This window comes from Engraulis encrasicolus, chromosome 24, assembly GCF_034702125.1.
Source record: "Engraulis encrasicolus isolate BLACKSEA-1 chromosome 24, IST_EnEncr_1.0, whole genome shotgun sequence".
Classification (NCBI taxonomy): Eukaryota; Metazoa; Chordata; class Actinopteri; order Clupeiformes; family Engraulidae; genus Engraulis; species Engraulis encrasicolus.
The window spans coordinates 40,775,030-40,799,105 of NC_085880.1; the positions used below are offsets into that span (position 1 = coordinate 40,775,030).

At 44.3% G+C, this 24,076-nt stretch overlaps 1 protein-coding gene across 1 annotated transcript in view; it reads right to left on the reverse strand.

The window, feature by feature from the left end:
- Window positions 1–1,321: 1,321 nt before the first annotated feature.
- The window catches only part of LOC134441102 (regulating synaptic membrane exocytosis protein 1-like), a 179,044-nt gene continuing 156,289 nt past the window's right edge, over window positions 1,322–24,076 (reverse strand). The window contains 10 exon segments of the mRNA XM_063191293.1: window positions 1,322–1,714; window positions 2,732–2,871; window positions 3,748–3,849; window positions 4,314–4,414; window positions 8,872–9,043; window positions 15,929–16,143; window positions 17,116–17,289; window positions 18,857–18,968; window positions 20,207–20,322; window positions 23,137–23,223. Coding sequence (XP_063047363.1) covers window positions 1,511–1,714; window positions 2,732–2,871; window positions 3,748–3,849; window positions 4,314–4,414; window positions 8,872–9,043; window positions 15,929–16,143; window positions 17,116–17,289; window positions 18,857–18,968; window positions 20,207–20,322; window positions 23,137–23,223 — 1,423 coding nt within the window. The 3' untranslated portion in view covers window positions 1,322–1,510.

The window sequence follows — 24,076 nt, forward strand, 5'->3', positions numbered from 1 at the left end:
TCTGTGGTCGCCACTGGTTACGGCTGAAAGTGGCGTATGCTGCACGTCAACATCCAGCGAGGAGATGGGGGTGGGAAGGCTTTTGCGAAATCCAGTGCACTTACAGAAAGGGTACCGTACCGCATGCTAAGAACTCAAAAAGGAAAAATGACGGCTAATTAGATGAAAATAAAGCAAAGAGAAGAAGAGGCTTCCTAGAACTACGGCGTTATTTTTGTTGAACACAAGTTGGGGGGAAAATAAAGTCTGGAAACATAACACAGGTCTTCACATTCCACGCGTGTGTTGTATGTCTGTTGCTGTGAGTGTGTTTGTGTGTGTGTGTGCTTGCTTTTGAGTGTGTGTGTGTGTGTGTGTGTGTGTGTGTGTGTGTGTGTGTGTGTGTGTGTGTGTGTGTGTGTGTGTGTGTGTGTGTGTGTGTGTGTGTGTGTGTGTGTGTGTGTGCGTGTGTGTGTGTGTGTGTATGTGCCCCTGTACCAAAATAAGAGTACAGTGACAAGGCAAAGCAGTGGGAGAGATCCTCTGTAAACAGACTTGTTAAGGTCAGCATCAACCACAGGGTGCAGGACCCCATGACCTTTAACCCCTAACATGACCTCCGTTAGAAGGACATGACCTCCGTCAGAAGGACGTGACCTCCGTCAGAAGGACGTGATCTCTGCAAGAAGTATGTGACCTCTGCAAGAAGGAAGTGACCTTTAACCCCTAACATGACCTCCGTAAGAAGGACGTGACCTCTGTTAGAAGGACGTGACCTCCGTAAGAAGGACGTGACCTCCGTAAGAAGGTCGTGACCTCCATTAGAAAGTCGTGACCTCCATTAGACGGTCGTGACCTCCATTACAAGGTCGTGACCTCCATGAGAAGGACGTGACCTCTGCAAGACGGAGGGCTCGCTCAGTCTTACCATGGCCTTCCTCACGTTCGCTAGCCCCAGCTCACCAGTTCCCAAACATGCCAAACACTCCTCATATGGCAAAGGAGGACGACGAAGGAGCGTGATGATAACTATGTCACTGATGATGACGATGGTCTGATTGGCTGTAGAGTCAGTCATCACCACCTTTTGACCCGTGTGATTGGCCGGTTTCATCGACAAGCGGCCTGTTCATTCCCCGCCTCGCTGTGACCTCCATGGTCGAACGGAACAGGTCACATTCGGCATGAGTGAAGCCAGCGACACAAAAAACAAAAACAAAACAAACGAGGTCGGAGGTCGCCAGAAGGTAAACCTTGACAGCCCTGAAAAGAACAAGAAAAAAAAAAAAAAAAAAAAAAAACAAAATACAAAAACAGAATATTAAAAAAAGGAGGTGGAGAAGTGATTGTCAGGCTCCAGCAAAAGCTTTGATCGTGACTCAGGTCCGGTCTGTTCTGTCTGTTCTGTCTGTCTGTCTCTAACGGCTTCTGATTGTTGCCACGGGTGATGTGTGTCCTTGGTCCGCTTAGGTGATCCTTGGAGGGAGGTGGAGGGAGGAGGAGGTGGAGGAGGTGCATGTCTTCCCCTTCACTAGGACCGTACGCCCGGCGTAGAACTATTGAGGGATGTTTGGGAAGCCCGTGGAGCTGACGTAGTGTCCACCAGTGAGGACGGAGGAAAAAGTTTGTACCAGCCAATCACTGTGCTTGAAAGGTCCAGATCCTCCAATAGGATCTGTGCAACTCCCATAAAGCATTTGTGGTCCATTCGCCCATAGTCTCCCCAGACGATGACCTGGGTGGGAGGAAGAGAAGAGTGAGGAGAGAGTTACACAAACAAACACACAAACTCCATCAACAAACAAAACCAATTGGTTTAGTTACGCTGAAGTGCTTACAAATCTAATGCTTTTATTCAAAGCGAATTACAGATTATAGATCCAGGCTATTAGCTGCAGTCTCTCAAGCAATGTGGGATTAGCTGCTTTGCTGAAGGCCACTTTAGCCAGGGATGGTAAGGGATTCAAACCTGCACCCTTCTGATACCAAGCTCAAAAACGTGCTGTGAATACTGAATATTTTCTAATAACAACGATATACTGTATAATAATAATAACAATGATAATAATAAATCTTAACCCCTTAAGACACAGCATTATAAATGAGCTGTTACCAGAATGGCAATGACCAAGTCGTAATGTATTACTAAAGGCCCTGTGTACTGTCATAGTAGTGTAGTACTAGTTAACATTCAAAGTCTATTACAGCGTGCCACAGGAGGTACGGCATGCATTAAGGGGCTACGGACGTTTCAAAATACCCAGGTCTCTGCATATAAAAGTCTTGTTAAAAGAGCAAAATCAAATAAACAACAAAAAGCAACTGAAATACACAAACCAACCAAGAAAACAAAACCAACAACCAAAAAAGCTATGTAATAAGTTCAGTCATAATAAAATCAAATAGTATGTGTATGCATGCAAAAAAAAATCTGTATACATGATTGACACTGTGACAAGGCAACATATATGGATATTTTTGAAAACTCTTTGGTTTTGGTCCCTCGCTTACACGTAAACAGAGTTTTAGAATGCACTTTTCAAAACTCTGTTTTTAAAAATATCATATTCAGGGGGCTGAAACGCATCTGCCACAATGGAGTTTTTATTTGTATCCGCATCTCGTATTTACACATTAACGGATAAAAAAAAATTATCCCCATTAAAAAACACCCACATAAATGCCCCATGTGCCCTATGGTGAAATAGCGCGAAGAGAACAACTAAGTGGAGCTGCAAAGTGTCAGACTCACCTGGAGAACTTTACCCTGTGGGCTCTCTTCGAAAAGCAGCGCTTGCTGGTATAACGGTTCGAGTGTTTTTCGTGCAATCTTGGTTTTCTTTTTGGCTTTACACACCCCCTTATCCAGTAAGTAGACCTTAACATAGGGAGCTATGGAGAGAAAAAAAAAATCCTTTTAGTAAGTGTCCACAACATGCAAGTGACATAATTTGATACATGAGGTATTTTTCGATGAGTTTTTATGTCCATAGCATAAGCCATCTAGATTTGTGTTCACAGTAGCCCCTGATGGTGGTTCTAATGTTTTTTGCTGCAGCTTGGAGACTTTAAGTCAGTTCTAGCCTGGTTTGGATGCGGCTGCATCTCTGGAGACAAGAGGCGGAGCTGCAGACCACACGCCTCAAAACTAGGGATGCAAATTATTGATTAATTAATTAATCATTAGTTGATAGCCTTATCGATCGACTTACGATTAATTGAAAAGCGGCGTTTTCCCCCCAAATCTCAATGTTTCTCGGAAAAGAACTAAATATAAAAAAAATTACCACATAAAATACCACATTTAAATGAATTCTATTTCAATTCTTTAATCCAAAGGTGATTTAAATATTCCCACTATTGACAGCCCTCTTCACACACGCTCTTCACATGCCCATTTCACCTGGGTCTCTTATCAGTTGAATTGTCGATTAATTGCGATTCATGTTTTTTAATCGTTTAATGCATTGATCGATTCAAGTCGATTAATCGATTAATCGTTTTCATCCCTACTCAAAACACAATGTAACATTGATTAACTTAGTCATTTATTTCAGCTTGACTTAGTCAGACTTAGCTTAGCTCAAATAAAGATGATGGATACCAAAAAAAAATACTAGATTGTAAAGGTACCCAACAGGCGTGGCCATAACGGCATGACTTTCAATCATCGAACATCAGTGCAGTATCATCCCGTCACATTTCCTGAATTCATTTGCTCTCATGTGACATGTATGAATGAAAATCTTCACAGCCATCTGATCTGACCTGGGAGATTTTTGGATCCTGGTTTGGGTGTAAGGCCACGAGCCCTAATCACCTCCACCTCCAGCTGACCTTTCTTATCCATCAGGCCAATCTGGATGTCTCCTGTGAGAGGGGGAGAGGGAGAGAAAGAGAGAGAGAGAGAGAGAGAGAGAGAAAGATAGAGAGAGAGAGAGAGAGAGAGAGAGAGAGAGAGAGAGAGAGAGAGAGAGAGAGAGAGAGAGAGAGAGAGAGAGAGAACATAAATGACTCACAAGTCATATGCTTGAATGTCAAAAGGTGCCGAGTTCAGGACCAGCACTTGTCAGCATAGTCTCTCATGCACATGAAATAAACTCTCCAGCTATTTCATAGTACATACATTAAATTACATTAAATTACATAACATCACATCACATTACATTACATTACATTACATTACATTACATTACATTACATTACATTACGTTACACGTAGAGCTTAAAACTATTCTCAATTATCTAGACAGAAAATGGCAATTGTGGACCAAAAGTACGCATTTGTTACCAAGTGTTACCAAGTCTATTACTATGGAGGTAATGCTACTCACCCATGGCAGGGGTGGCCAGGGTCTGTCTCCCCACCAGCTGGGCGGGGCCAATGCCATCCAGGAAGTCACTGAACTGACTCATCCCTGAGAATCCAAGCAGACTGGAGAGCACACAGACACACAGACAGACAGACAGACAGACAGACAGACAGACACATAGAAAGACACATAGACAGACAAACATATAGACATGGACAGACAGAGTCAGTCAAGAACTTGAATCTCAAACACAGTGAACACATGTACATCAGATAGCTTGTCAGAAACTTATACTAGAATGCTTTTGTTGTCTTGTCATTATGCAACACAAATTCAAACAAAATATTAGGTATTTATGTCATACTTCCTTTAATAAAAAGCATACAGGCCTGAAATTGTCTAATTATTTAGAAATAACTACATATGAAATATTTATTTCAACGACTATTTTACTTTCATAATAATAATTAAAAAAAAACGTAATGTCTCTCAGTCTCCACAAGGTCATGTTGTGACTGTTCCTCCTCTGCATTCCGTGTCAATAGCACATCTGTTGCTAATCATCAGAATAGTGCTGTTTATAGCGGCCTATTGGCCCCTGTCCCAGGGCGGCTGTACATCATATTAATGAAGGCTGGCTATGGTCATTGATTAACACTCCCGACTGTTCCCTCTGTGTCAGCTTAGGCCCCTCTGATCCAGTCGGAGAGAGGGGGTAGCGTGTGATAGCTAGCCTGCTAATCTAAACTGTTGTAGCCGTCTGCTGTTAATTTCGTACTGTAGCCTACAGTAGGCCTACAGAAGAGAGAGGGGACGTGTGATAGCTAGACTGCTAAATTAGCTGTAGCCGTCTGCTCTGCATTTACGTAATACAGTACAGCACAGAAGAGAGAAGGGACATGATAGCTAGCCTGCTTAACCAGAAGTTTGTAGCCAGATTATGTTCGTAAGCTACTGTACAGTACAGAAGGTCTGGCTTTTCTGTAGTGAGAAATGTTTTCTCTCTTGGAGGCGTAGGCTGATTTCCTTCATCCAATATCTAATGGATTATTGTGCTAATAGTCTGGCTATAAGCTGGTCTCCACACTACAACATCAAATGGATCTACTTAAACCACTGCTGACCATGGAGTTGTCAGTGCCAAGTTCACAAAGTTAAAGACCCTACAAGACAAGACATTACACAGCCAGGCATTAGACAGCTTTCAATCAGACAGTCGTAATTGGCACTGAAGATGGTTGTATCAGCTATTCGCTGGAGTCAGAAGATGGAAGAAAAAATATTTAAAAAATGAGTTAATAAACACCAATTCGTCAACTCGTCAAAATTATTCCTCATCTAGACAGTAAAACATACAGTTACAGTGTTATTTCAACACCTGCAGCGGTTGTACATGCAAGCTATCAACGCGGTGGAGGTGGGGTGCTCCATTAGTTTTGAAGCGGGTAGGCAGTCGAGAGCGAGAATTTTTTGCCTCCTTGTGAAACCGGCGTCAGAGAGTAGCCTACTCTAGAACTAAATAGAAGAGGTTTGCCTCTGTGCAGTGTTCATTGTAGGTGTTGAATTAACACTGATGTGTAGCAATAACTGGGGCATCATGACTTGTGCTGAATGGTATTGAAATGAACATCTGTTTGTCTTGCTCAGGCCGAGTGGACATCAGGCATCAACACAGACCAAAGATGGATAGCACATAGCAAGCAGCCCTTTCCTCTCCTCTCCTCCTCTGGCCCCTGTCTCCTGCACTCTCTCTCTCTCTCTCTCTCTCTCTCTCTCTCTCTCTCTCTCTCTCTCTCTCTCTCTCTCTCTCTCTCTCTCTCTCTCTCTCTCTCTCGCTCGCTCTCTCGCTCTCCAGCCCTTCCCTGCTCTCTCTAGCTCTCTCTCTCTCTCTCTCTCTCTCTCTCTCTCTCTCTCTCTCTCTCTCTCTCTCTCTCTCTCCAGCTCCAGCCCTTCCCTGCTCTCTCTATGTCTTTCTTTCTCTCTCTCTTTCCAACCCTTTGCTGCTCTCTCTATGCCTCTTGCTCTCTCTCACTCCATCTCCAATCCTTTCCTGCCCTCTCTCTTTCTCTCTCTCTCTTTCCAACCCTTCGTTGCTCTCTCTGTGTCTCTCTCTCTCACTCCATCTCCAGTCCTTTCCTGCTCTCTCTCTCTCTCTCTCTCTCTCTCTCTCTCTCTCTCTCTCTCTTTCCAACCCTTCGCTGCTCTCTTTATGCCTCCGTCTCTCACTTCATCTCCATTACTTTCCTGCTCTCTCTCTCTCTCTCTCTCTCTCTCTCTCTCTCTCTCTCCCTCCCTCCCCATCTCTCTCTCCTGGTATTTAAGACATGTCCTGAGTTCCAGTTCGCCAGCTCTACTCTGTAGCAGCACTGCAATCTACATTCCCTTTGAATCCGGCGCTAGTTTCCATGACCTCACCAGCCTAAGAATGCTGCTGGCCGGGTTAGCGCTGCCAGCTGTGCTCATGCTAGCTAAGACAACCATATGAAAGACAGCGTGTGTGTGTGTGTGTGTGTGTGTGTGTGTGTGTGTGTGTGTGTGTGTGTGTGTGTGTGTGTGTGTGTGTGTGTGTGTGTGTGTGTGTGTGTGTGTGTGTGTGTGTGTGTGTGTGTGTGTGTGTGTGTGTATATGTGTGTGATGAGTGACGTGCACATGTGATTTCCTGTATACTGTATATGTGTTGTATTGGCAGAGGTGTGTGTGTGGGTGTTGGTATGTATGTGTATGTGTATGTACAGTATGTGTGTGTGGGTACAGTCAGAAACAAACACATCTCTCAATTATAACTAGGTCTCATGACCAGGTCTCATGCAGCCCTTCTCCAACACGCAAGCATGCACGCACGCTCACACGCTCACATGCATGCACGCACACACCTCTGCACTGCCACAAGCTGGCTGAAGAACTAAGTTAACAGAAGTAGACAAAATGTCAGAATGTGAGCAGCTCATTGCAGTCTGCTCTGAGCACCTGACGGACTGACTGACTGTGTTGCCAGGTGGAAAATGCTGAGCTATTGTACCAAAACCTCAAAATTATCAGGGAGCTTTTGGGGGCTTTTTTTGGGAGGATATTATCATACAAGAACTTAATGGTTGTTTCAAGGCAACTAAATGAATAGAATGAAAAGTTATCGTACACCATGTTTTGTTTTGATCGTACAGAGGACAAAATGATGGTACAAATACGACGATTATTGTACATCTGGCAACACTGCTGACTGACCGTCCAGGTGTTGCTGTCTGGGGCAGAGCAGGCCTAAGACTGATGGATAATGCATATTTGAATGATATTTGAAAGATGAGAGAATAGGAGAAGAGAGGAGAGGAGAGGGGAGGGGGGGGAGGAGAGGAGAGGATATGAGACGAGAGGAGAGGGGAGGAGAGGAGAGAAGAGGAGAGGAGAGAGGTGAGAGGAGGAGAGGAGAGGAGAGGAAGGATAGGAGAGGAGAGGAGAGGAGAGGAGAGGAGAGGAGAGGAGAGGAGAGAGGGGAGAGGAGAGGAAAAGAGAGGAGGAGGGAGAGGAGAGGAGAGGAGAGGAGAGGAGATGGGGTAGGAGATGAGAGGAGAGGAGAGGAGAGAGATGAAGAGAAGAGAAGAGAAGAGAAGAGAAGAGAAGAGAAGAGAAGAGAAGAGAAGAGAAGAGAAGAGAAGAGAAGAGAAGAGAAGAGAGGAGAGGAGAGGAGAGGAAATGAGATGAGATGAGATGGGACGAGACGAGACGAGACGAGAGAAGAGGGGAGGAGAGGGGAGGAGAGGGAACAAGGGGGGAGAGAGGAGAAAGGAGAGGAGACAAGAGAGCAGAGGAGAGGAGAGGAGGAGAGAAGAGATGAGAGGAGAGGAGATGGAGGGGTGATTGGTTTTAAGTGGCCTTGAAAAAGCGTTTTTAATGATTAATGATTAATGTCCCAAAACAATAACGTTAATAATTGCTTTGTCCAAAGGACGAACGAGTGAAGGCGCTTACTGTGCAATCAGTGTATCTTTCACGCAACCAAAACACCCCTTTGAGAAAGTTGTAAAACAATTAAATGAAGCGATCAAACTGTTTGTGATTGCTTAAAAAAAAATTTTTTTAAAAATCAGAATGGCACTATGTGAGAGTGACAGGAGTACTGAGGAAACTCCAGCAAGCTCTTTGGTACAACTAGATGAGTAGGGCTGGGAACACTAGTTTAATAAGTTTATATGAATGAACCTCTAAACTACCTAATATAATGGAGGGCGTTGGAAGGCCTATGATGAGGTCAAGAGGGCATTTGTTCAAAAAATAAGAAGCACTAAATTAGATCATACAATCTGATACAGTTTTGAATTAACACCGCATTGTTGTTTTCGCTCTATATGTACATGTATATTAGTGTTGCCAACAGTCCCTTGTAACACGCAATCATCCCATATAAGTACAGGTTCCGAACTGAGCTGGGACACGGGAGGTTAAAAATGCATTAAAATGCAGGGAATTACATCTAAGAAATACAAAACGGACCTCTGCATCAATGAAGTTTTGTGTATTTTTTTCCATTGACAGTTAGAAACCCTATGTATATATGTGTGTGTGTGTGTGTGTGCGTTCCACTCACTTCCCCTCGGAGCTGTAGCTGTTCATGCTGCCGTCGGTGGACTCGCGGCTGGGCTGGCGTGCCATGCCTGCGTTGCGGGGGTACTCCACGGCCATGCCCGTCTCCGTGCTGCGCTGGATGCCCCCCTGGCTTGGGCCCCCCTTGGGCGGCTTGGCCTGCTTGGCCTGGGCAACTTCTGTGGAGCGAGGATGGAGATGAAGGTAACGTTAGCTTTCAAGTGTTATAACGTTTGAGTGTGTGTGTGAGTGTGTGTGTGTGCGTGTGTGTGTAAAAATTACAATTTTATTTTGTTCATCCCTTATATACATTCTTTATTATATTTCATTTCGAAAATTTAAATAATAAAATTCAGTTCTTGTTGATAAGCCATAACAATAATTGTGATTAATAATTGCGATTTCAATTTTGACCCAAATAATTGTGATTATCATTTTGTCCATAATCGTTCATTCCTAACACACACACAAACACACACACATAGACACACAGAGCCTAGTAGTGTGTGATAGACCACACATTGTCCAGTACGCACTCCATAGACTAGAGAGGGCCTCAAACGATGGATGGCATGCTGCATGGAAGAGGTGTGTGTGTGTGCACGTGTGTGTGTGTGTGTGTGTGTGTGTGTGTGTGTGTGTGTGTGTGTGTGTGTGTGTGTGTGTGTGTGTGTGTGTGTGTGTGTGTGTGTGTGTGTGTGTGTGTGTGTGTGTGTGTGTGTGTGTGTGTGTGTGTGTGCGTGCGATGCATGGCATGCTGGATGGAAGAAGGGGAGGTGGCTGTGGGCCATTTCGATTCGTTCCAGGACAAGAATGTTACAAAAGAAGCAGAACACAGATTTTTATTTTATTTCCCCTCCACCCTTCCATCCTCCTCCTCCCTCCATTCTCTCCACCTCCACACCTTTCTTGCTCTCTCTTTTACTCATCTTCAGTCCTTTCCTGCTCTACCTCTCTCTCTCTCTCTCTCTCTCTCTGTCTCTCACACCATCTTCAGTATTTTCCTGCTCTCCCTCTGCTGCTCTCTCTCTCCCCCTCTCTCTCCCCCTCTTTCTCCAACCCCCTTCACTGCTCTCTCTCCCCCTCTCTCCCTGTGAAGTTTATAGGTGTGTGTGTGTGTGTGTGTGTGTGTGTGTGTGTGTGTGTGTGTGTGTGTGTGTGTGTGTGTGTGTGTGTGTGTGTGTGTGTGTGTGTGTGTGTGTGCGTGTGTGTGTGTGTGTATGTGTTTATAAGCGAGTGTGTGTGTGTGTGTGTATGTGTGTGTGTGTGTGTGTGTGTGTGTGTGTGTGTGTGTGTGTGTGTGTGTGTGTGTGTGTGTGTGTGTGTGTGTGTGTGTGTTTGATAGACAGTAAGAATTAGGTTTACAATGATGTATTTTCCAGGACATTTTATAGTTTTTTTATGAGGATGGATGGAGGACATTTTTGAACAACTGCTTGATCCAAAAAATACAGTTCTGAATGAACTGTGTGTGTGTGTGTGTGTGTGTTTGTGTGTGCGCGCGTGTGAGTACTGTGCATGTGTGTGTGTGTGTGTGTGTGTGTGTGTGTGTGTGTGTGTGTGTGTGTGTGTGTGCACGTACTGTGCATGTGTGAGTGTGTGCTTATGTGCACATGTCCGCGTGCATGTGTCTTTGTGATACGAGAGAAATACATAGTACAGTTAGCGTTTTCCACATCTGATTGAAGACACATGGAGCTACTGCTGAAAAAAAATAACAGAATAAAAATCTGACATGGCTGGCCTTGTTGAGGCCCAGACCAGGCCAGACGGTATGAGCAATCTCACGGCCTGCTAAAAATACACAGCAGCAGCCAGGGCTGGACGCGAAAAAAAAATCAAGACTTTTCAGCCAAGACTACAGATTGTTGGACACAGAGAGACAGAGATGGACAGAGAGAGAGAGAGAGAGATAGAGAGAGTGAGTGAGTGAGTGAGTGAGTGAGTGAGTGAGAGAGAGAGAGAGAGAGAGAGAGAGAGAGAGAGAGAGAGAGAGAAAGAGAGAGCGAGAGAGAGAGATATGGGTGGAGGAAAAGAAAGAGAGAGAGAGGTGGGTGGCCACCAGGGATTGAGAGAGACAATGAAGCCTGTGACAACATTTTTAGTCATATATTATGAACATTTTTTTTTTACCACAACAGCCAAAATGAATTTAAATCTGACACAGAGAGGTCTGCTTTGGCGGAAGTAGGACTGATACCACTATATTGAGGGGAGGACCAGGCCAAAATCATCAAAAAATGATGCCCAGTATGCCCTATGGCCAGTCCAGAGCTGGCACCACCAGCAGCAGCAGCAGCAGCAGCAGCAGCAGCAGCAGCAGCAGCAGCAGCACCAGCAGCAGCAGCAGCAGCAGCAGCAGCAGCAGCAGCAGCAGCAGCAGCAGCAGCAGCAGCAGCAGCAGCAGCAGCTCCGCGTGAATATGCGGCCCTTGGCGGCGGCAGCACCGACTGTGGCCCAGCCCAACCATACCCAGGGGCGAATCTAGTCATTTCGTGGCCCTAGGTGAAATATAAACATAGGGCCCCTCAAAAGCCTTTCTTTTAACACATGACCAATTGGTGTGGGAGGAACAAGGGTGCTATTTTAGTGTTTCATATACAATGACTTTACGTAAGTGACCAATTAAAATCAGGCCTACTGTGTGCCTTTTGTGTGGTTTTTACAACTGGTGTGACAGGTGGGGGCCCCCTATGGAGGACAGATTTGGTCGGGCCCCAGGCGATTGCCTAGGTTTGCCAAATAGAGAGTCCGCCTCTGGCCGTGCCCCGCCGGCTGCTTGCACTCTTCTTCAGGTCAGCTGGGAGATAATTGGAAACCATGAACAGACAATACTGTTGTTTTATGGCCACCCACTGCTCTCTCTCTTTCTCTCCCTCCACCCATCTCCCTCTCTTTCTTTCTCTCCCTTCACCCATCTCCCTTTCTCTCTCTCTCTCTGTCTGTCTCTCTGTCTCTAACCATCTCTAGTTCTCTGTCTTTGTCTATTGTCTTTGTCTTTCTCTCTCTCTCTCTCTGTCTCTCTCTCTCTATCTCTCTCTGCTCTCTTCTCCTCTCTTCTCCTCTCCTCTCCTCTTCTCTCTCTCTCTCTCTCTCTCTCCTACCATCTCTGTCATTGTCTCTGTCTCTGTCTCTCTCTCTCGCTCTGTGCCTCTCTCTCTCTTTCTCCTCTCCTCTCTCTAACTCTCTCTCTCTCGCACGCTCTGCCCCCCTTTCTCTCGCTGTCTGTCTCTCTCGCTCTGTGCCTCTCTCTCTCTCTCTCTCTCTCTCCTCTCCTCTCCTCTCCTCTCCTCTCCTCTCCTCTCTCTCTCTCTCTCTCTCTCTCTCTCTCTCTCTCTCCTCTCCTCTCCTCTCCTCTCCTCTCCTCTCCTCTCCTCTCCTCTCTCTCTTCTCTTCTCTGTCAGATCTTCTGTTCAGGATCTTATTGCCATGTGAGACCCAGCGAGAGGCCTGTAGTGGGGAACACAGACCACCTGCCTCGGACGGACGGCGAGCGGAGAACAGAGAACGAGCGGAGATCTTTAAAAAGGGGCTGATTTATAGAAGCTCCGTCCGCAGGACTCGGTTGGCTCAACATCTGATTTATCATCCGATGGGGCCTTTTAAGATATTATCTGGAGGTCTGGCAACGCGCGGAGCCAAGAATGTCCACTTCCCCTCCCCACCTCCCTCCCCACCTCCCTCCCTCTCTCTCTCTCTCTCTCTCTCTCTCTCTCTCTCTCCCCTAACACCCACCATCAGCCCCTCTTCCCCTCCCCACCTCCCTCCCTCTCTCCCCTAACACCCACCATCTTTCCCTCTTTCCCTCCCCACCTCCCTCCCTCTCTCTCTCTCTCTCTCTCTCTCTCTCTCTCTCTCTCTCCCCTAACACCCACCATCAGCCCCTCCATCCACCCCTTAACTCAAACACACAAAACTTGCCATTCTTTTTTTCCAGATATTTGGAAGACCATTTATTAAAACATAAATGGAGCACGGCTTTTGAGTTATGGGACTTTAAACGGCATCAGAAGTGACTTCAAAGGTATTCATCTACATCACAGCTGATTAGGGCGCAGCGCTGAGCTGCAGCTGACAGGCTGCCTGGCCCATCCCTTCCCTTCCCATCCCATCCCAGCCCCCGCCTGCTGGCTTTCATTACCCAGCCACATCCACCGCACTCGCACTCCACTCCACACATGCCAACAGCAAGACAGGTACTACTAAAGCATACCGTCTGCTACAGAAAGACAGAGAGAGAGAGAGAGAGAGAGAGAGAGAGAGAGAGAGAGAGAGAGAGAGAGAGAGATGGAGATGGAGAGAGAGAGAGATGGAGATGGAGATGAGAGATGGAGAGGAAAGGGAGAAGGAAAGACAGAAAGATACATAGGCCAAAAGAAAGATAGGTTTGTCTCTAAAGCAGGAAAGAGAATGGAGATAGAGAGGAATGAAAGATGAAGAGTGAGAAAGAGAGAGAAATCAAGAGAAAGACAGATGCATAGGCCAAAAGAAAGACGGGTTTGTCTATAAAGCCTGCCGAGAGAGAGAGAGAGAGAGAGAGAGAGAGAGAGAGAGAGTAAGTGAGAGAGAGAGAGAGAGAGAGAGAGAGAGAGAGAGAGAGAGAGAGAGAGAGAGAGAGAGAGATGGAGAGGAAGGGGAGAAGGAAAGAGACTGGAGATAGAGAGGAATGAAAGATGCATAGAGAGAAAGAGAGAGAGAAGTGCTGAGCTGATGACAGAGGGATGGATCTCTCCCCCCACATGCAATAAGCTAGGGCTAGAGTTAGGGCTGCTCGCTTATGAAAAAAATCAATATCTCGATTATTTCAGTCAATATTAATATCACAATTTTTTTAGACAATATTTATTTCTAAGACAAATAATTGTGCTAAACAATTCACAATCTTCCCTCCCTTCAGCAGTGTGAGTGGAGGGCCATAGTGAAACACACAGTGGTGTTCTGCGTGAGTGTTAGGTAGCAAGTCTGCTCTGTGCATGCAATGGCTCAAGTGGAAGGGAATGTATTGCGCTTAGCGTACCTACCTTTTGGGAGTATAGACAAATGACAAAAATATTGTTTCAACTCGATATTATAAAATTTGATATCGTTTAACAGCAATATAGATATCAAGATATTTTGCACAGCCCTACATGCAGTACACGTAGAGAATGGGCCCCACGCCTGGCAATATGGCTGCCCTTCTTTGGAGTCCCTTCTCGTTCCTTTTAGACTTCCGCCTGCTCCATCTTTTCAAATGAGCCATATTCAAGGAATGTTCTCTAATGAGTGAAATGACAAATGGTCGAGCCAAGCGGTATGCTTGCTTGCAGCAGCAACCCATCCAAGAAAAGCATTTGTGGATGCTGCAATTTGTTATTCCTGCGTTGCCAAACCCACTCTACTAATAGTCAATCTCAAGGGAAGGGAAGGCATTTTACTGTACGAGAATGTAAAGGTAATCTTATATGATTTGCTAATGAAGGACACAATATTTATGATGGATGAGTAGCAGGCCCAAATCATATTGGGGTAATATATCAATGAAAGAGGCTGATAGACAAGTGGTTTTCCAGAAATGTCAAAAAAGGACAAACTATTTAATTTGGCCAACTAAACTATGCAACATTTTCCATGTTCTGTATATGGCATTGTCAGCATTCAGATAGGGGCTTCTGTAATTAGAAAATGGCAATTAAAAGTCAGCCCAGAGTGTGTTGTTGACTTCAAAGTAAAAGTCTCAGCATCTCCAAACTCATTCCATTAAGGTTAAGAAACTTTCTGTGTCACTGACCGGAAGACTACAAAATGAGTCTGAAACCAAAAACCAACCCCCCTTGCCAGCATTGATTGCAGTACTCGCAAACACTCATGCCAAAACAACCAACACTTAATTAAATATTGGCTGTCAATCAGGTCAAATAAATTAAACGGTGCCAAGAGAACAGTTTCCCATCTGCAGAAGCAGTGAAGACATTCATCAGACGCTAAGGTACAAGTGATGTACTGTAGGTACAGAAGTCTGTGACTGCTTGGCTCTGACAGTAACGCCATGTTCAGGGCCATGACAGTAAAGCTCAAACTACACAATCGGCCCGATTCTCAGCTGAAAACCCCCCTTACGACAATTGGTGGAGCGTTACCCCCAAGGACCATCACAAGCGCTTGTCGGGAAAGATTTCCTCGTCGTGGCCGAGGTTCTAAGATAGAACTTTGGCAGCTCAAAGAGTCGCCGATCGCAAGGCGTAGAAATCAAACAGGTGTTTGATATTTGCGACTGGAAATAGAACGTTGGGCATTGTCTCTGTGGTTGCGAGCAGCGATAAGAGTGACAGTTGCGATTCTCTTCGCCAAAATCGGACACACAATCGCTGTAGTTTGAGCCTGGCTTAAGAGTTACTCACTCCATTGACCTCCGTGTTCCATTGTACACAACAATGGCGGCTCATGGAGCCTTTAACTCACAGATCATCACTGACATACACTAGTTCCAAAATAGTTCCAGGAAGTGAACGTTAAACACAGAAAGTGCAGTAAATGTCCAATGTAATTCATTTTCATTCCTTTTTACTTAATCTTTGCTTGTTATGCTGTGTTGTTAGTCTCTAGCGAAAATAAATCTATGTGAATCATGTCACCAACCGACTTCCTGTACCTCGGTTGTCAAACTCTAGCTGTGTCTCATATCGTGCACTTGTGTCAGTGCACTGACAGCCCTGACGGAGACTGTTGAACAAAGTATTCAACTGAACTGAATGCCACATTTCTTCTGTTTGACTCCCGTTTCACTTTCTTCCGCTGACTTGACTTTCTGGTTCAGCTAGGAGGTGCTAATGCTGTACTGTGCTGGGACGCTATCAGACGCTAAGGTACATAGTGATGTAAGTACAGGAGTGATTGATTGGTCCGTGCTGACTGTAGCAACGCATTTGATTGGCTGGCTGACCAGCTGACTTGCCTGTTTGGCTGAGCTGGTAGGTGCTACTGCTGTACTGTGTCGGGACGCTATTAGACACTAAGGTAGTGATGTAGGTACAGGAGTGTGTGATTGGTTGGTGCTGGCTGTAACGAGGCGTTTGATTGGCTAATTGACTTGCCTGTCTGGCTGAGCTGGGAGGTGCTACTGCTGCGTCGGGAGGGCAGGATGGCCACCATGCGGGCGCTCAGGCTGGAGCGACGCTTCTTCCCGCCCCCGCCGCCCAGCGCTGTATCCGATTGGCTGCCGTCGGTGCGCTCCATGGAGTAGATCTCGCCGCTCACGCTGGTGCTCTTCAGCATGCTGGTGGGACGCACCTGCCGACTGCAGACACCACAGGAAGGAGCATTGGTAAGGGGAGGGAGAAAGGTGAAAACGGCAGAGATGGGAAAAAAAAAACATTTTTTTGCTCCTGCCAATTCAATGAACCGGCTGATCATAATTACCACATTCCCACTAGCTGCACAGCAAAAATGCAGTGTTAATTCAATACTTACAGAGTATTCTGGGACCAAATACCCTCTAGAAGATGTTAATTGCCTCTCTCAGAGTTGAATTAACACTGGATTGTTATCCCCAATGTGTGCCGTTGTGAGGAATAGTGCACGGTCGAGCGGAGCAGAGCGGTGTCTGACCTCAGCCTCCCAAAGGGCTGTTCTGACTGGATAGACATGCATGCAGCTGGTGCTTGCTTACACATTACTCTGGGACCAAATACACTACAGAAGATGTTGAATTGACTCTCTCACAGGTAAATTAACACTGTATGAAGTGCTTAATTAACACGGTTTTAGTGTGTAGAATAACATGAGGAATAACTGACCTCAGCCTCCCAGGGGGGCGTTCTGACTGATGGACATGTAGCTGGACATGTAGCTTACACATTACTCTGGGACCAAATACACTACAGAAGATGTTGAATTGACTCTCTCACAGGTAAATTAACACTGTGCAAAGCGCTTAATTAACACTGTTTTAGTGTGTGGAATAACATGAGGAATAACTGACCTCAGCCTCCCAGGGGGGCGTTCTGACTGATGGACATGTAGCTGGTGCTTAGACTAAATACCCCACAGAAGATGTTAAATTGACTATCTCAGAGCTTAATTGACACAGTATAAAGTGTTGAATTAACACAGTTTTGCTGTGTGGAATAACGGGAGGAAATAACACAATATGTCGAGTGGAGCAGAGCTCAGTGGTGTCTGACCTCAGCTTAGACAGTACTCTGGGACCACATACACTAGTGAGGATGTTGCATTGACTCTTTCAGAGTTTTATCAGCACTGTATTTACCTCAGCCTCCCACGGGGCCGTTCTGACTGGATGGACATGTAGCTGGTGCTACTGATCCGAGAGGCACTGCTGGCTCGAGACATGACGGACACGTCGCTGACATCACTGTCCGAGGACTTGTGGGATACATTGTCACAGCTCTGCCGCAGATCCTTGTAAAGCTGCAGAGAGAGAGAGAGAGAGAGAGAGAGATTGAAGAGAGATGGAAGACTTATATTACAGAAAGAAGGATAATTACATGCATAACTAAGCCACGTGTCATTTTTTTAGCTCAATTATTACTAATAATTGTGTTTTTATTTTTTTTCATACAGGATTGCATCACATAAAGTAGGAGTGAGGTGCTTACAATAACGTCAACTTTGTCAACAAAGTTATTACTGACATAAGAGTAAGAAGAAAATAAACTGATCGAATCGATCACGGAATCGATCATTGTAGAGTTAGAGTAAGGTGATGTTTCCACGTAGCCGGATATTTTTAAATGTGGATATTTCTTCCCCTAAATGCCCCCCTAAATTGTATATTTTTAAAGCCGGATTTTTGATATGTGGAATGCGTTTCAAAAATATCTGGCATGTGGAAACAGCGCCTTAAAGACTGATGTATAAAATGGCTACTAAAATGGAGAACTTTCAACAAAGTCAAAAGTGAAGTGAAGTTACAGCAGGAACTGCTGAAGCAGAGGATTGAAAGTATGGAGCAGAGTGTCTGCCTTGAATGCGGAAATTAGAATAGCACCCATTTTTTTCTGACAAACAGCAGTCTGACATTGACAGTCAAGTTCTCTCTCTCTCTCACACTCTCTCTCTCTCTCTCTCTCTCTCTCTCTCTCTCTCTCTCTCTCTAGACCCTGACAACATTGCAGACCACTCTTGAGTCTGGTCAGCAAAGTTTATACATAAATGAATGAACATGAGGACACTTGGGGATCAGTGCCAAAATATCACAGCGCTTGACATTTTCCATTTGATTATATTGTAATGCTCATGGATATCAACTTGATTGGATAGCCCTACAGATAGTTACAGACCACCCATCACAAGTATTCTAGTGTACAAATTCCTAGGTAATGGGTTATGGGGTTATGGTAGGCCTAATGGGTTCATAGGTTATTGTTATTATTAATCATTACTATCGGTAGTGCTAGTAGTAGTACTAATAGTAGTAGTAGTAGTAGTTGTAGTAGTGGCAGCAGCAGCAGCAGTAGTAGTGCGGTAGTAGTCGCAGTAGTAGTAGTACTAGTAGTAGTAGTGGAAGTAGTAGAAGTAGTAGTTGTTGTTGTAGCCTAATAGTAGAAGTGACCCTGCGACTACAATTAGTAGTGAAAATCATTTGTTTTGAGCAATGGGATAATCAGTATGAAATGATGTGCAATAAAGTGACAGCAAAATTAAACTGAATTTTAACAAACCATATGTAAACCAAACGATCCAAATACTGCAACCTATAAAGGACCCAGATGAGTTCTGAGCAGTGTTGCCAGATGTGCAATACATTTCGTATTTGTACCATAATTTTGTCAATTTTGTCCTCTGTACGATCAAAAATACGATGTAAAATCATTTCAGAGTTGTCGTTCAGTTCATTTAGATGCATTGAAACACCAAATTGGGTCTTGTACAATAATTTCTCACCAAAATAACCCCCCAAAAACAGTCATTTTGAGATTTTTGTACGATTATTCAGGATTTTCCATCTGGCAACAACACTGGTTCTGAGGGATGAATGAGTTCATTTGTAGTTCACCTCTTGTTTGCTTTTCTGCGCCCTCTCTGGCTCGCGGCTGGAACTGCAGGGAGCCCTGTAGGGGTACACCTTCATTGCTTGTGCTCGCTCTTCTGCTGCCAGGGCTGAGGAAGAGACACACAGACACCGAGAGTTAACCTTTTAGATAGACAGACAGACAGACAGACAGACAGACAGACAGACAGACAGACAGACAGACAGACAGACAGACAGATAGATAGATAGATAGATAGATAGATAGATAGATAGATAGATAGATAGATAGATAGATAGATAGATAGATAGATAGATAGATAGATAGATAGATAGATAGATAGGATAGATGTTTTACATTTAGATATGTAGATATATAGATATGTTTTGTGTTTGGGTGTGTGTGTGTGTACTCTACTTAACAAATCAATTAAAAAATCCCTGACCCCTACTAGGCGTTTGCACTTGTTGTTCTGTATATTTCCTGTGCACTTTCTATCTGCAAGTGTTCAATGAGTATGTCCTCGATTGCAAGTCACTCTGGATAAAAGTGTCTGCCAAATGCAATGCAATTTAACGTAATGCAATGTGAGGTAACACTTTACTTGACACTGGTGTCCTATGTCATACGACATGACGGTGTCATAATAGTGTCATAACACAGTCATAGTAACACGTGTCATAAACATTATGTCAATGTCATAAACATTGTATGACTGTTAACATTAAGTGAGATTCGAAGACAGCCCAAACCATGTCAACTTTTCATGACCATAAAATATTTGTGACATTGACATAATGTTTATGACTCATCCATGACTGTGTCATGACACATGTCATGTCATGTCATGTAATGTAATGTGATGTATTACTGACCTTTGCTCTATGCTACTGCTCTTTGTGTTATGTAATGTAATGTAATGTAATGTAAATGTGATGTAATGTAATGTGATGCAATACTGACCTTGCTCTATGCTACTGCTCTTGGTGTAATGTAATATAATGTAATGTGATGTAATGTAATGTGATGCAATACTGACCTTGCTCTATGCTACTGCTCTTGGTGTAATGTAATATAATGTAATGTGATGTAATGTGATGTAATGTAATGTGATGCAATACTGACCTTGCTCTATGCTACTGCTCTTGGTGTAATGTAATATAATGTAATATAATGTTATGTCATGTAATGTAATGTAATGTAATGTGATGCAATACTGACCTTGCTCTATGCTACTGCTCTTGGTGTTATGTAATGTATTGTAATGTAATGTAATGTAATGTAATACTGACCTTGCTCTATGCTACTGCTCTTGGTGTTATGTAATGTATTGTAATGTATTGTAATGTAATGTAATGTAATACTGACCTTGCTCTATGCTACTGCTCTTAGCGGGGACCTGTGGTAGCTGCCGGACCCTGCGCGTGCCCATGGCCGCCCCAGAGGATGATGACGTGTAGGCGGAGCCACCGTGCGAATGCGTCCTGCAGGGGCAAAATGGAGAGGAGGATCGAGATTAAATGGTAAATAGACTGCATTTATATAACGCCTTTCCACTCCTTTGAGCACTCAAAGCGCTTTACATTGTATGCCTCACAGTCACCCATTCACACTCACATTTACCCATTCACACACCAGTGGCAGTGGCTGCCACGCAGCGTACCGCCCTGCCACCAGGAGAAACTTAGGGTTAAGTATCTTGCTCAAGGACACATTGATGGGGTGTGGTAGAGCGGGGCTCGAACCTGCAACCTTCTGGTTGCCAAATGGCTCCTCTACCGCCTGAACCACCATAAAGGAAGATCGGAAGATAAGATAATAATGTAAGAGGTTGCGCTTCAATTTAAGGTTCTTTTGAAGAAAGCAGAGAATGCGCGCACATCATTGGCACAGGTTCTGGACAAAACAAAACAACTGAAGTAAATAATACATGTCTGCAACACTGTTAATGCTCCCACTTGTTTAATGGCATGATGTTTATGACCTTCTTCAAGTGCAATACTTCTTGTTGTAATTGTCCAGGTAGAGGTTAGCAAAGCATGTGACAGCATATAAGGTGATGTACTGTACTGTACATGTACTGTACCTTAGGGTATGCGTTAGTTGTGCACAGTGTTAGTCCATAACATTACAGTAGCCTACATGCGGACAACTCATTTTGAATTAAAAGGTGTCAAAGTAATTAAAAAATGTATAAGTGTTACTACACGAGATACATTTCTGAATTTGTTAGGAACATGTTAAAATTATTGATGCTGAGATTTCACAGTAACACAGCAGAGTACAGTGTAGGTGACCTCACAGGGCTGTGGTGTGTGTTTTGGTGATAGCATTGTGGCAGTAACAAACAGGAAAAGAAGCAATCAGAAGCATTATGACAGAAACAGTCAAAAAGGAGAGAAGCCGCAGAAAATCAGCCAGCAGTGGGGTAGTACACAGTGCAGTACGCAGTTAGACAGAGCGAAAAGAGACAGGAAGTGAATGAAGCTGCATGTGGAAAGCTGCAGGGTACGGGAGGAATAACTTGACAGGGGAAAGGAAAGCAGTGTAGGCGATCTGAAGGTTGAGAACAGCTACCAAGATTTGGGTTTTAGGGGAAAAGTTACAAAAAAAATCAATGTTAGAAATATAAACACAGTACAGGAAATAGTCAGAGGCATAAAGGAATAAGTGAACATGTTCCACAAAGCAGGTAGAGGGCAGAGAACATAAATACACACAGAGAGACATGGACACCATACACACAGAGAGAGACATACATACAGAGATAGAGAAAGAGAGAGAGAGAGAGAGAGAGAGAGAGAGAGAGAGAGAGAGAGAGAGAGAGAGAGAGAGCAAAATACAGACAGACAGGCAGAGAAGAAAGAAACAGAAAGAAACAGAGAACGTCAGAAAGAGAGCGAGAGAGACAAAGACAGAAAGTCAAAGGCTTGAAGTGTTAAAAGATACTGTATATTTCAGCCCAGCACCTGTCCAGTTGGGGTGAGGAGCCTGGGGTAGACCCACCTTGGGTCACCTTACCCAAAGAAGGCAGGGATACCCCTCTCCTTCGACATCCCCTTAGGATAGAAGTTGGCTGTATTCTGAGGGCCAAACAGTGAGAGTGACGTGCAAGTAAAGAATAAAAGAAAGATAAGAATAGAAAAGAAACAAAATGACTCAAATAGAAAAGTGCAAGGAAAAGTTTTCTGAGGAAGATATATGAACGACACAGTGAGTTGAAGCTTGGGGGAAGTGATAGATGAGATGCAAGTGTTAAAAAATAATGGATCCCAGGGGAGATCCCTGATGGACACCAATTACTGGGCATAGCCTATATATTTAAAGTGGATAACAAAACCCTTCGCGTGGCTATGGTATGTTTGATTTAAATGTCTTGAGACAAAGAAATCGAATGACGAGTTCAACTTGAGGCTACACAATGCTTTCTGCATTTGTAGTTTAACATACCAAACCGTAGTTGTCACTTTATTGTCCCCCATGGGAGAAATTTCTTCCAGTGAAAGCACATAAACATTCTTGCTAATGATGATATAAATTTGATGTGATGATTTGCAATCAATTTAAACGTGACTTTAACTACTGCAAATGTAAAATAAAAAAATCTCTTACAGACAGCGTCTCTTCTTTATGCTCAGAAAGACAAGTAAGAAAGCATTAGATGAAAGCCAGAATAGAGATGTGATGATGAACGTTTATGCCATTGACATCATGTTTGTGACTTGTCCACTGTTTTTGACACTATCATGACACTGTTATGTCATACGTATGACGCCGGCGTCAATTTAGGTGTAACCCTCACTTGTGATATGGTCTGGTGTGAACCAGGCAAAGGTCAAGGGTGAGTTTGTTAGCCAGGCTACACCCTCCTTGTGATGCGACACCTTCGGCGTTGCCTCTAGTTAGGCCAGGAGCAATACAAATATAAATTCTGAGCTCCGGAGAAATCCACCATCCACTTTGTCGGGAAGCAGTCAACTTTGAAAAGCTCCAACGGCCCTAGGTAGAGATCTTTAAAAAGAGATGTTCTATTGGGGACTAAGAAAATGTTTAAATTTCGGCACAGCCTTTTCTGGCCTCGACCAGTAGCAAGCGGAGGGATCAGGCCATTTGGGAAACATTTGGTTAATCAGGCCGTTTGGGAAATGTTATTCGTTATCTGCTTGGTCAGACCAACCTCTCGGTACGAGATTTGAAAGTTGATAATTATCAGGCAAGGAGTTTGTTCAAAGAACGTTGATAACCACTCACTGGCCTACTGCGGTATCCAACAACACTACGGCAGAGCCTCTCCTTACCTGTCACTGTCAGAGAACTTCGGCTTATCCAGAGGTCTTGGGTGCCTGAACACACCGGTGATGGTGGGGGGTGGGCGAACGGGCAAAGACAAAAATACAAACAAACAAAAAACAGAAGGGATGCATGAATGGCATGGCACAAATGGGAAGGCGAAGGATTCATAATCAGATTCCTTGCACAGCGTTAAATGGTGTTTGTAGCATGTCAAATGAATTTGCACATTGTTGTTTGTCACGTTGTATGTGTGTGTGTGTGCGCGTGTGTGTGTGCATGTGCTTGCGTGCGTGTGCGGGTGTATGTGGGTGTCTGCTTTCTAACATGCTACGGTGTGTGCCTTCTGTCAGTCACTGTCCAAGAGGCAGTTCAAGTGAGTCTGGTGGCAGAGGACTGGACTGCTAACAGACTGGCACAGACCAATTCATTTGACTGCATGCTTCACAAAAGCAGCTCTACTGTATGTACTGTATGTACTGTATGTATGGGCTCTTTCCATTATCCTAACTCTCATCCTCCCTTGTGCTTGTGGCCTCGTGATGACGTCGCAAGATACCATTGACGACAACGCAGTCTCACCCCAAGTAGTCAATTTCTGACTACCTTGGACCAGACGGCAATTTTTGACGTCTTGGATATTCCTTCCACGTCACATTTTGACTATGTGGCCTAACCCTAAACCTATTCCTAAACCTAACCTCAATGACGTTATGCTGCCACAAGGGGGCGCCTTTGAGGACATAGTCAAAATGTGACGTGGAAGGAATACCCAAGACGTCAAAAATTGCAGTCTTGGGGTGTCAAAAATTGAGTAGTCAAAAATTGACTACTTGGGGTGAGACTGTGTAGTTGACGACAGAAGCTTAACCCCTTAAGACACGGCATTAAAAATTAGCTGTTACCAGAATGGCAATGACCAAGTCGTAATGTATTACTAAAGGCTCC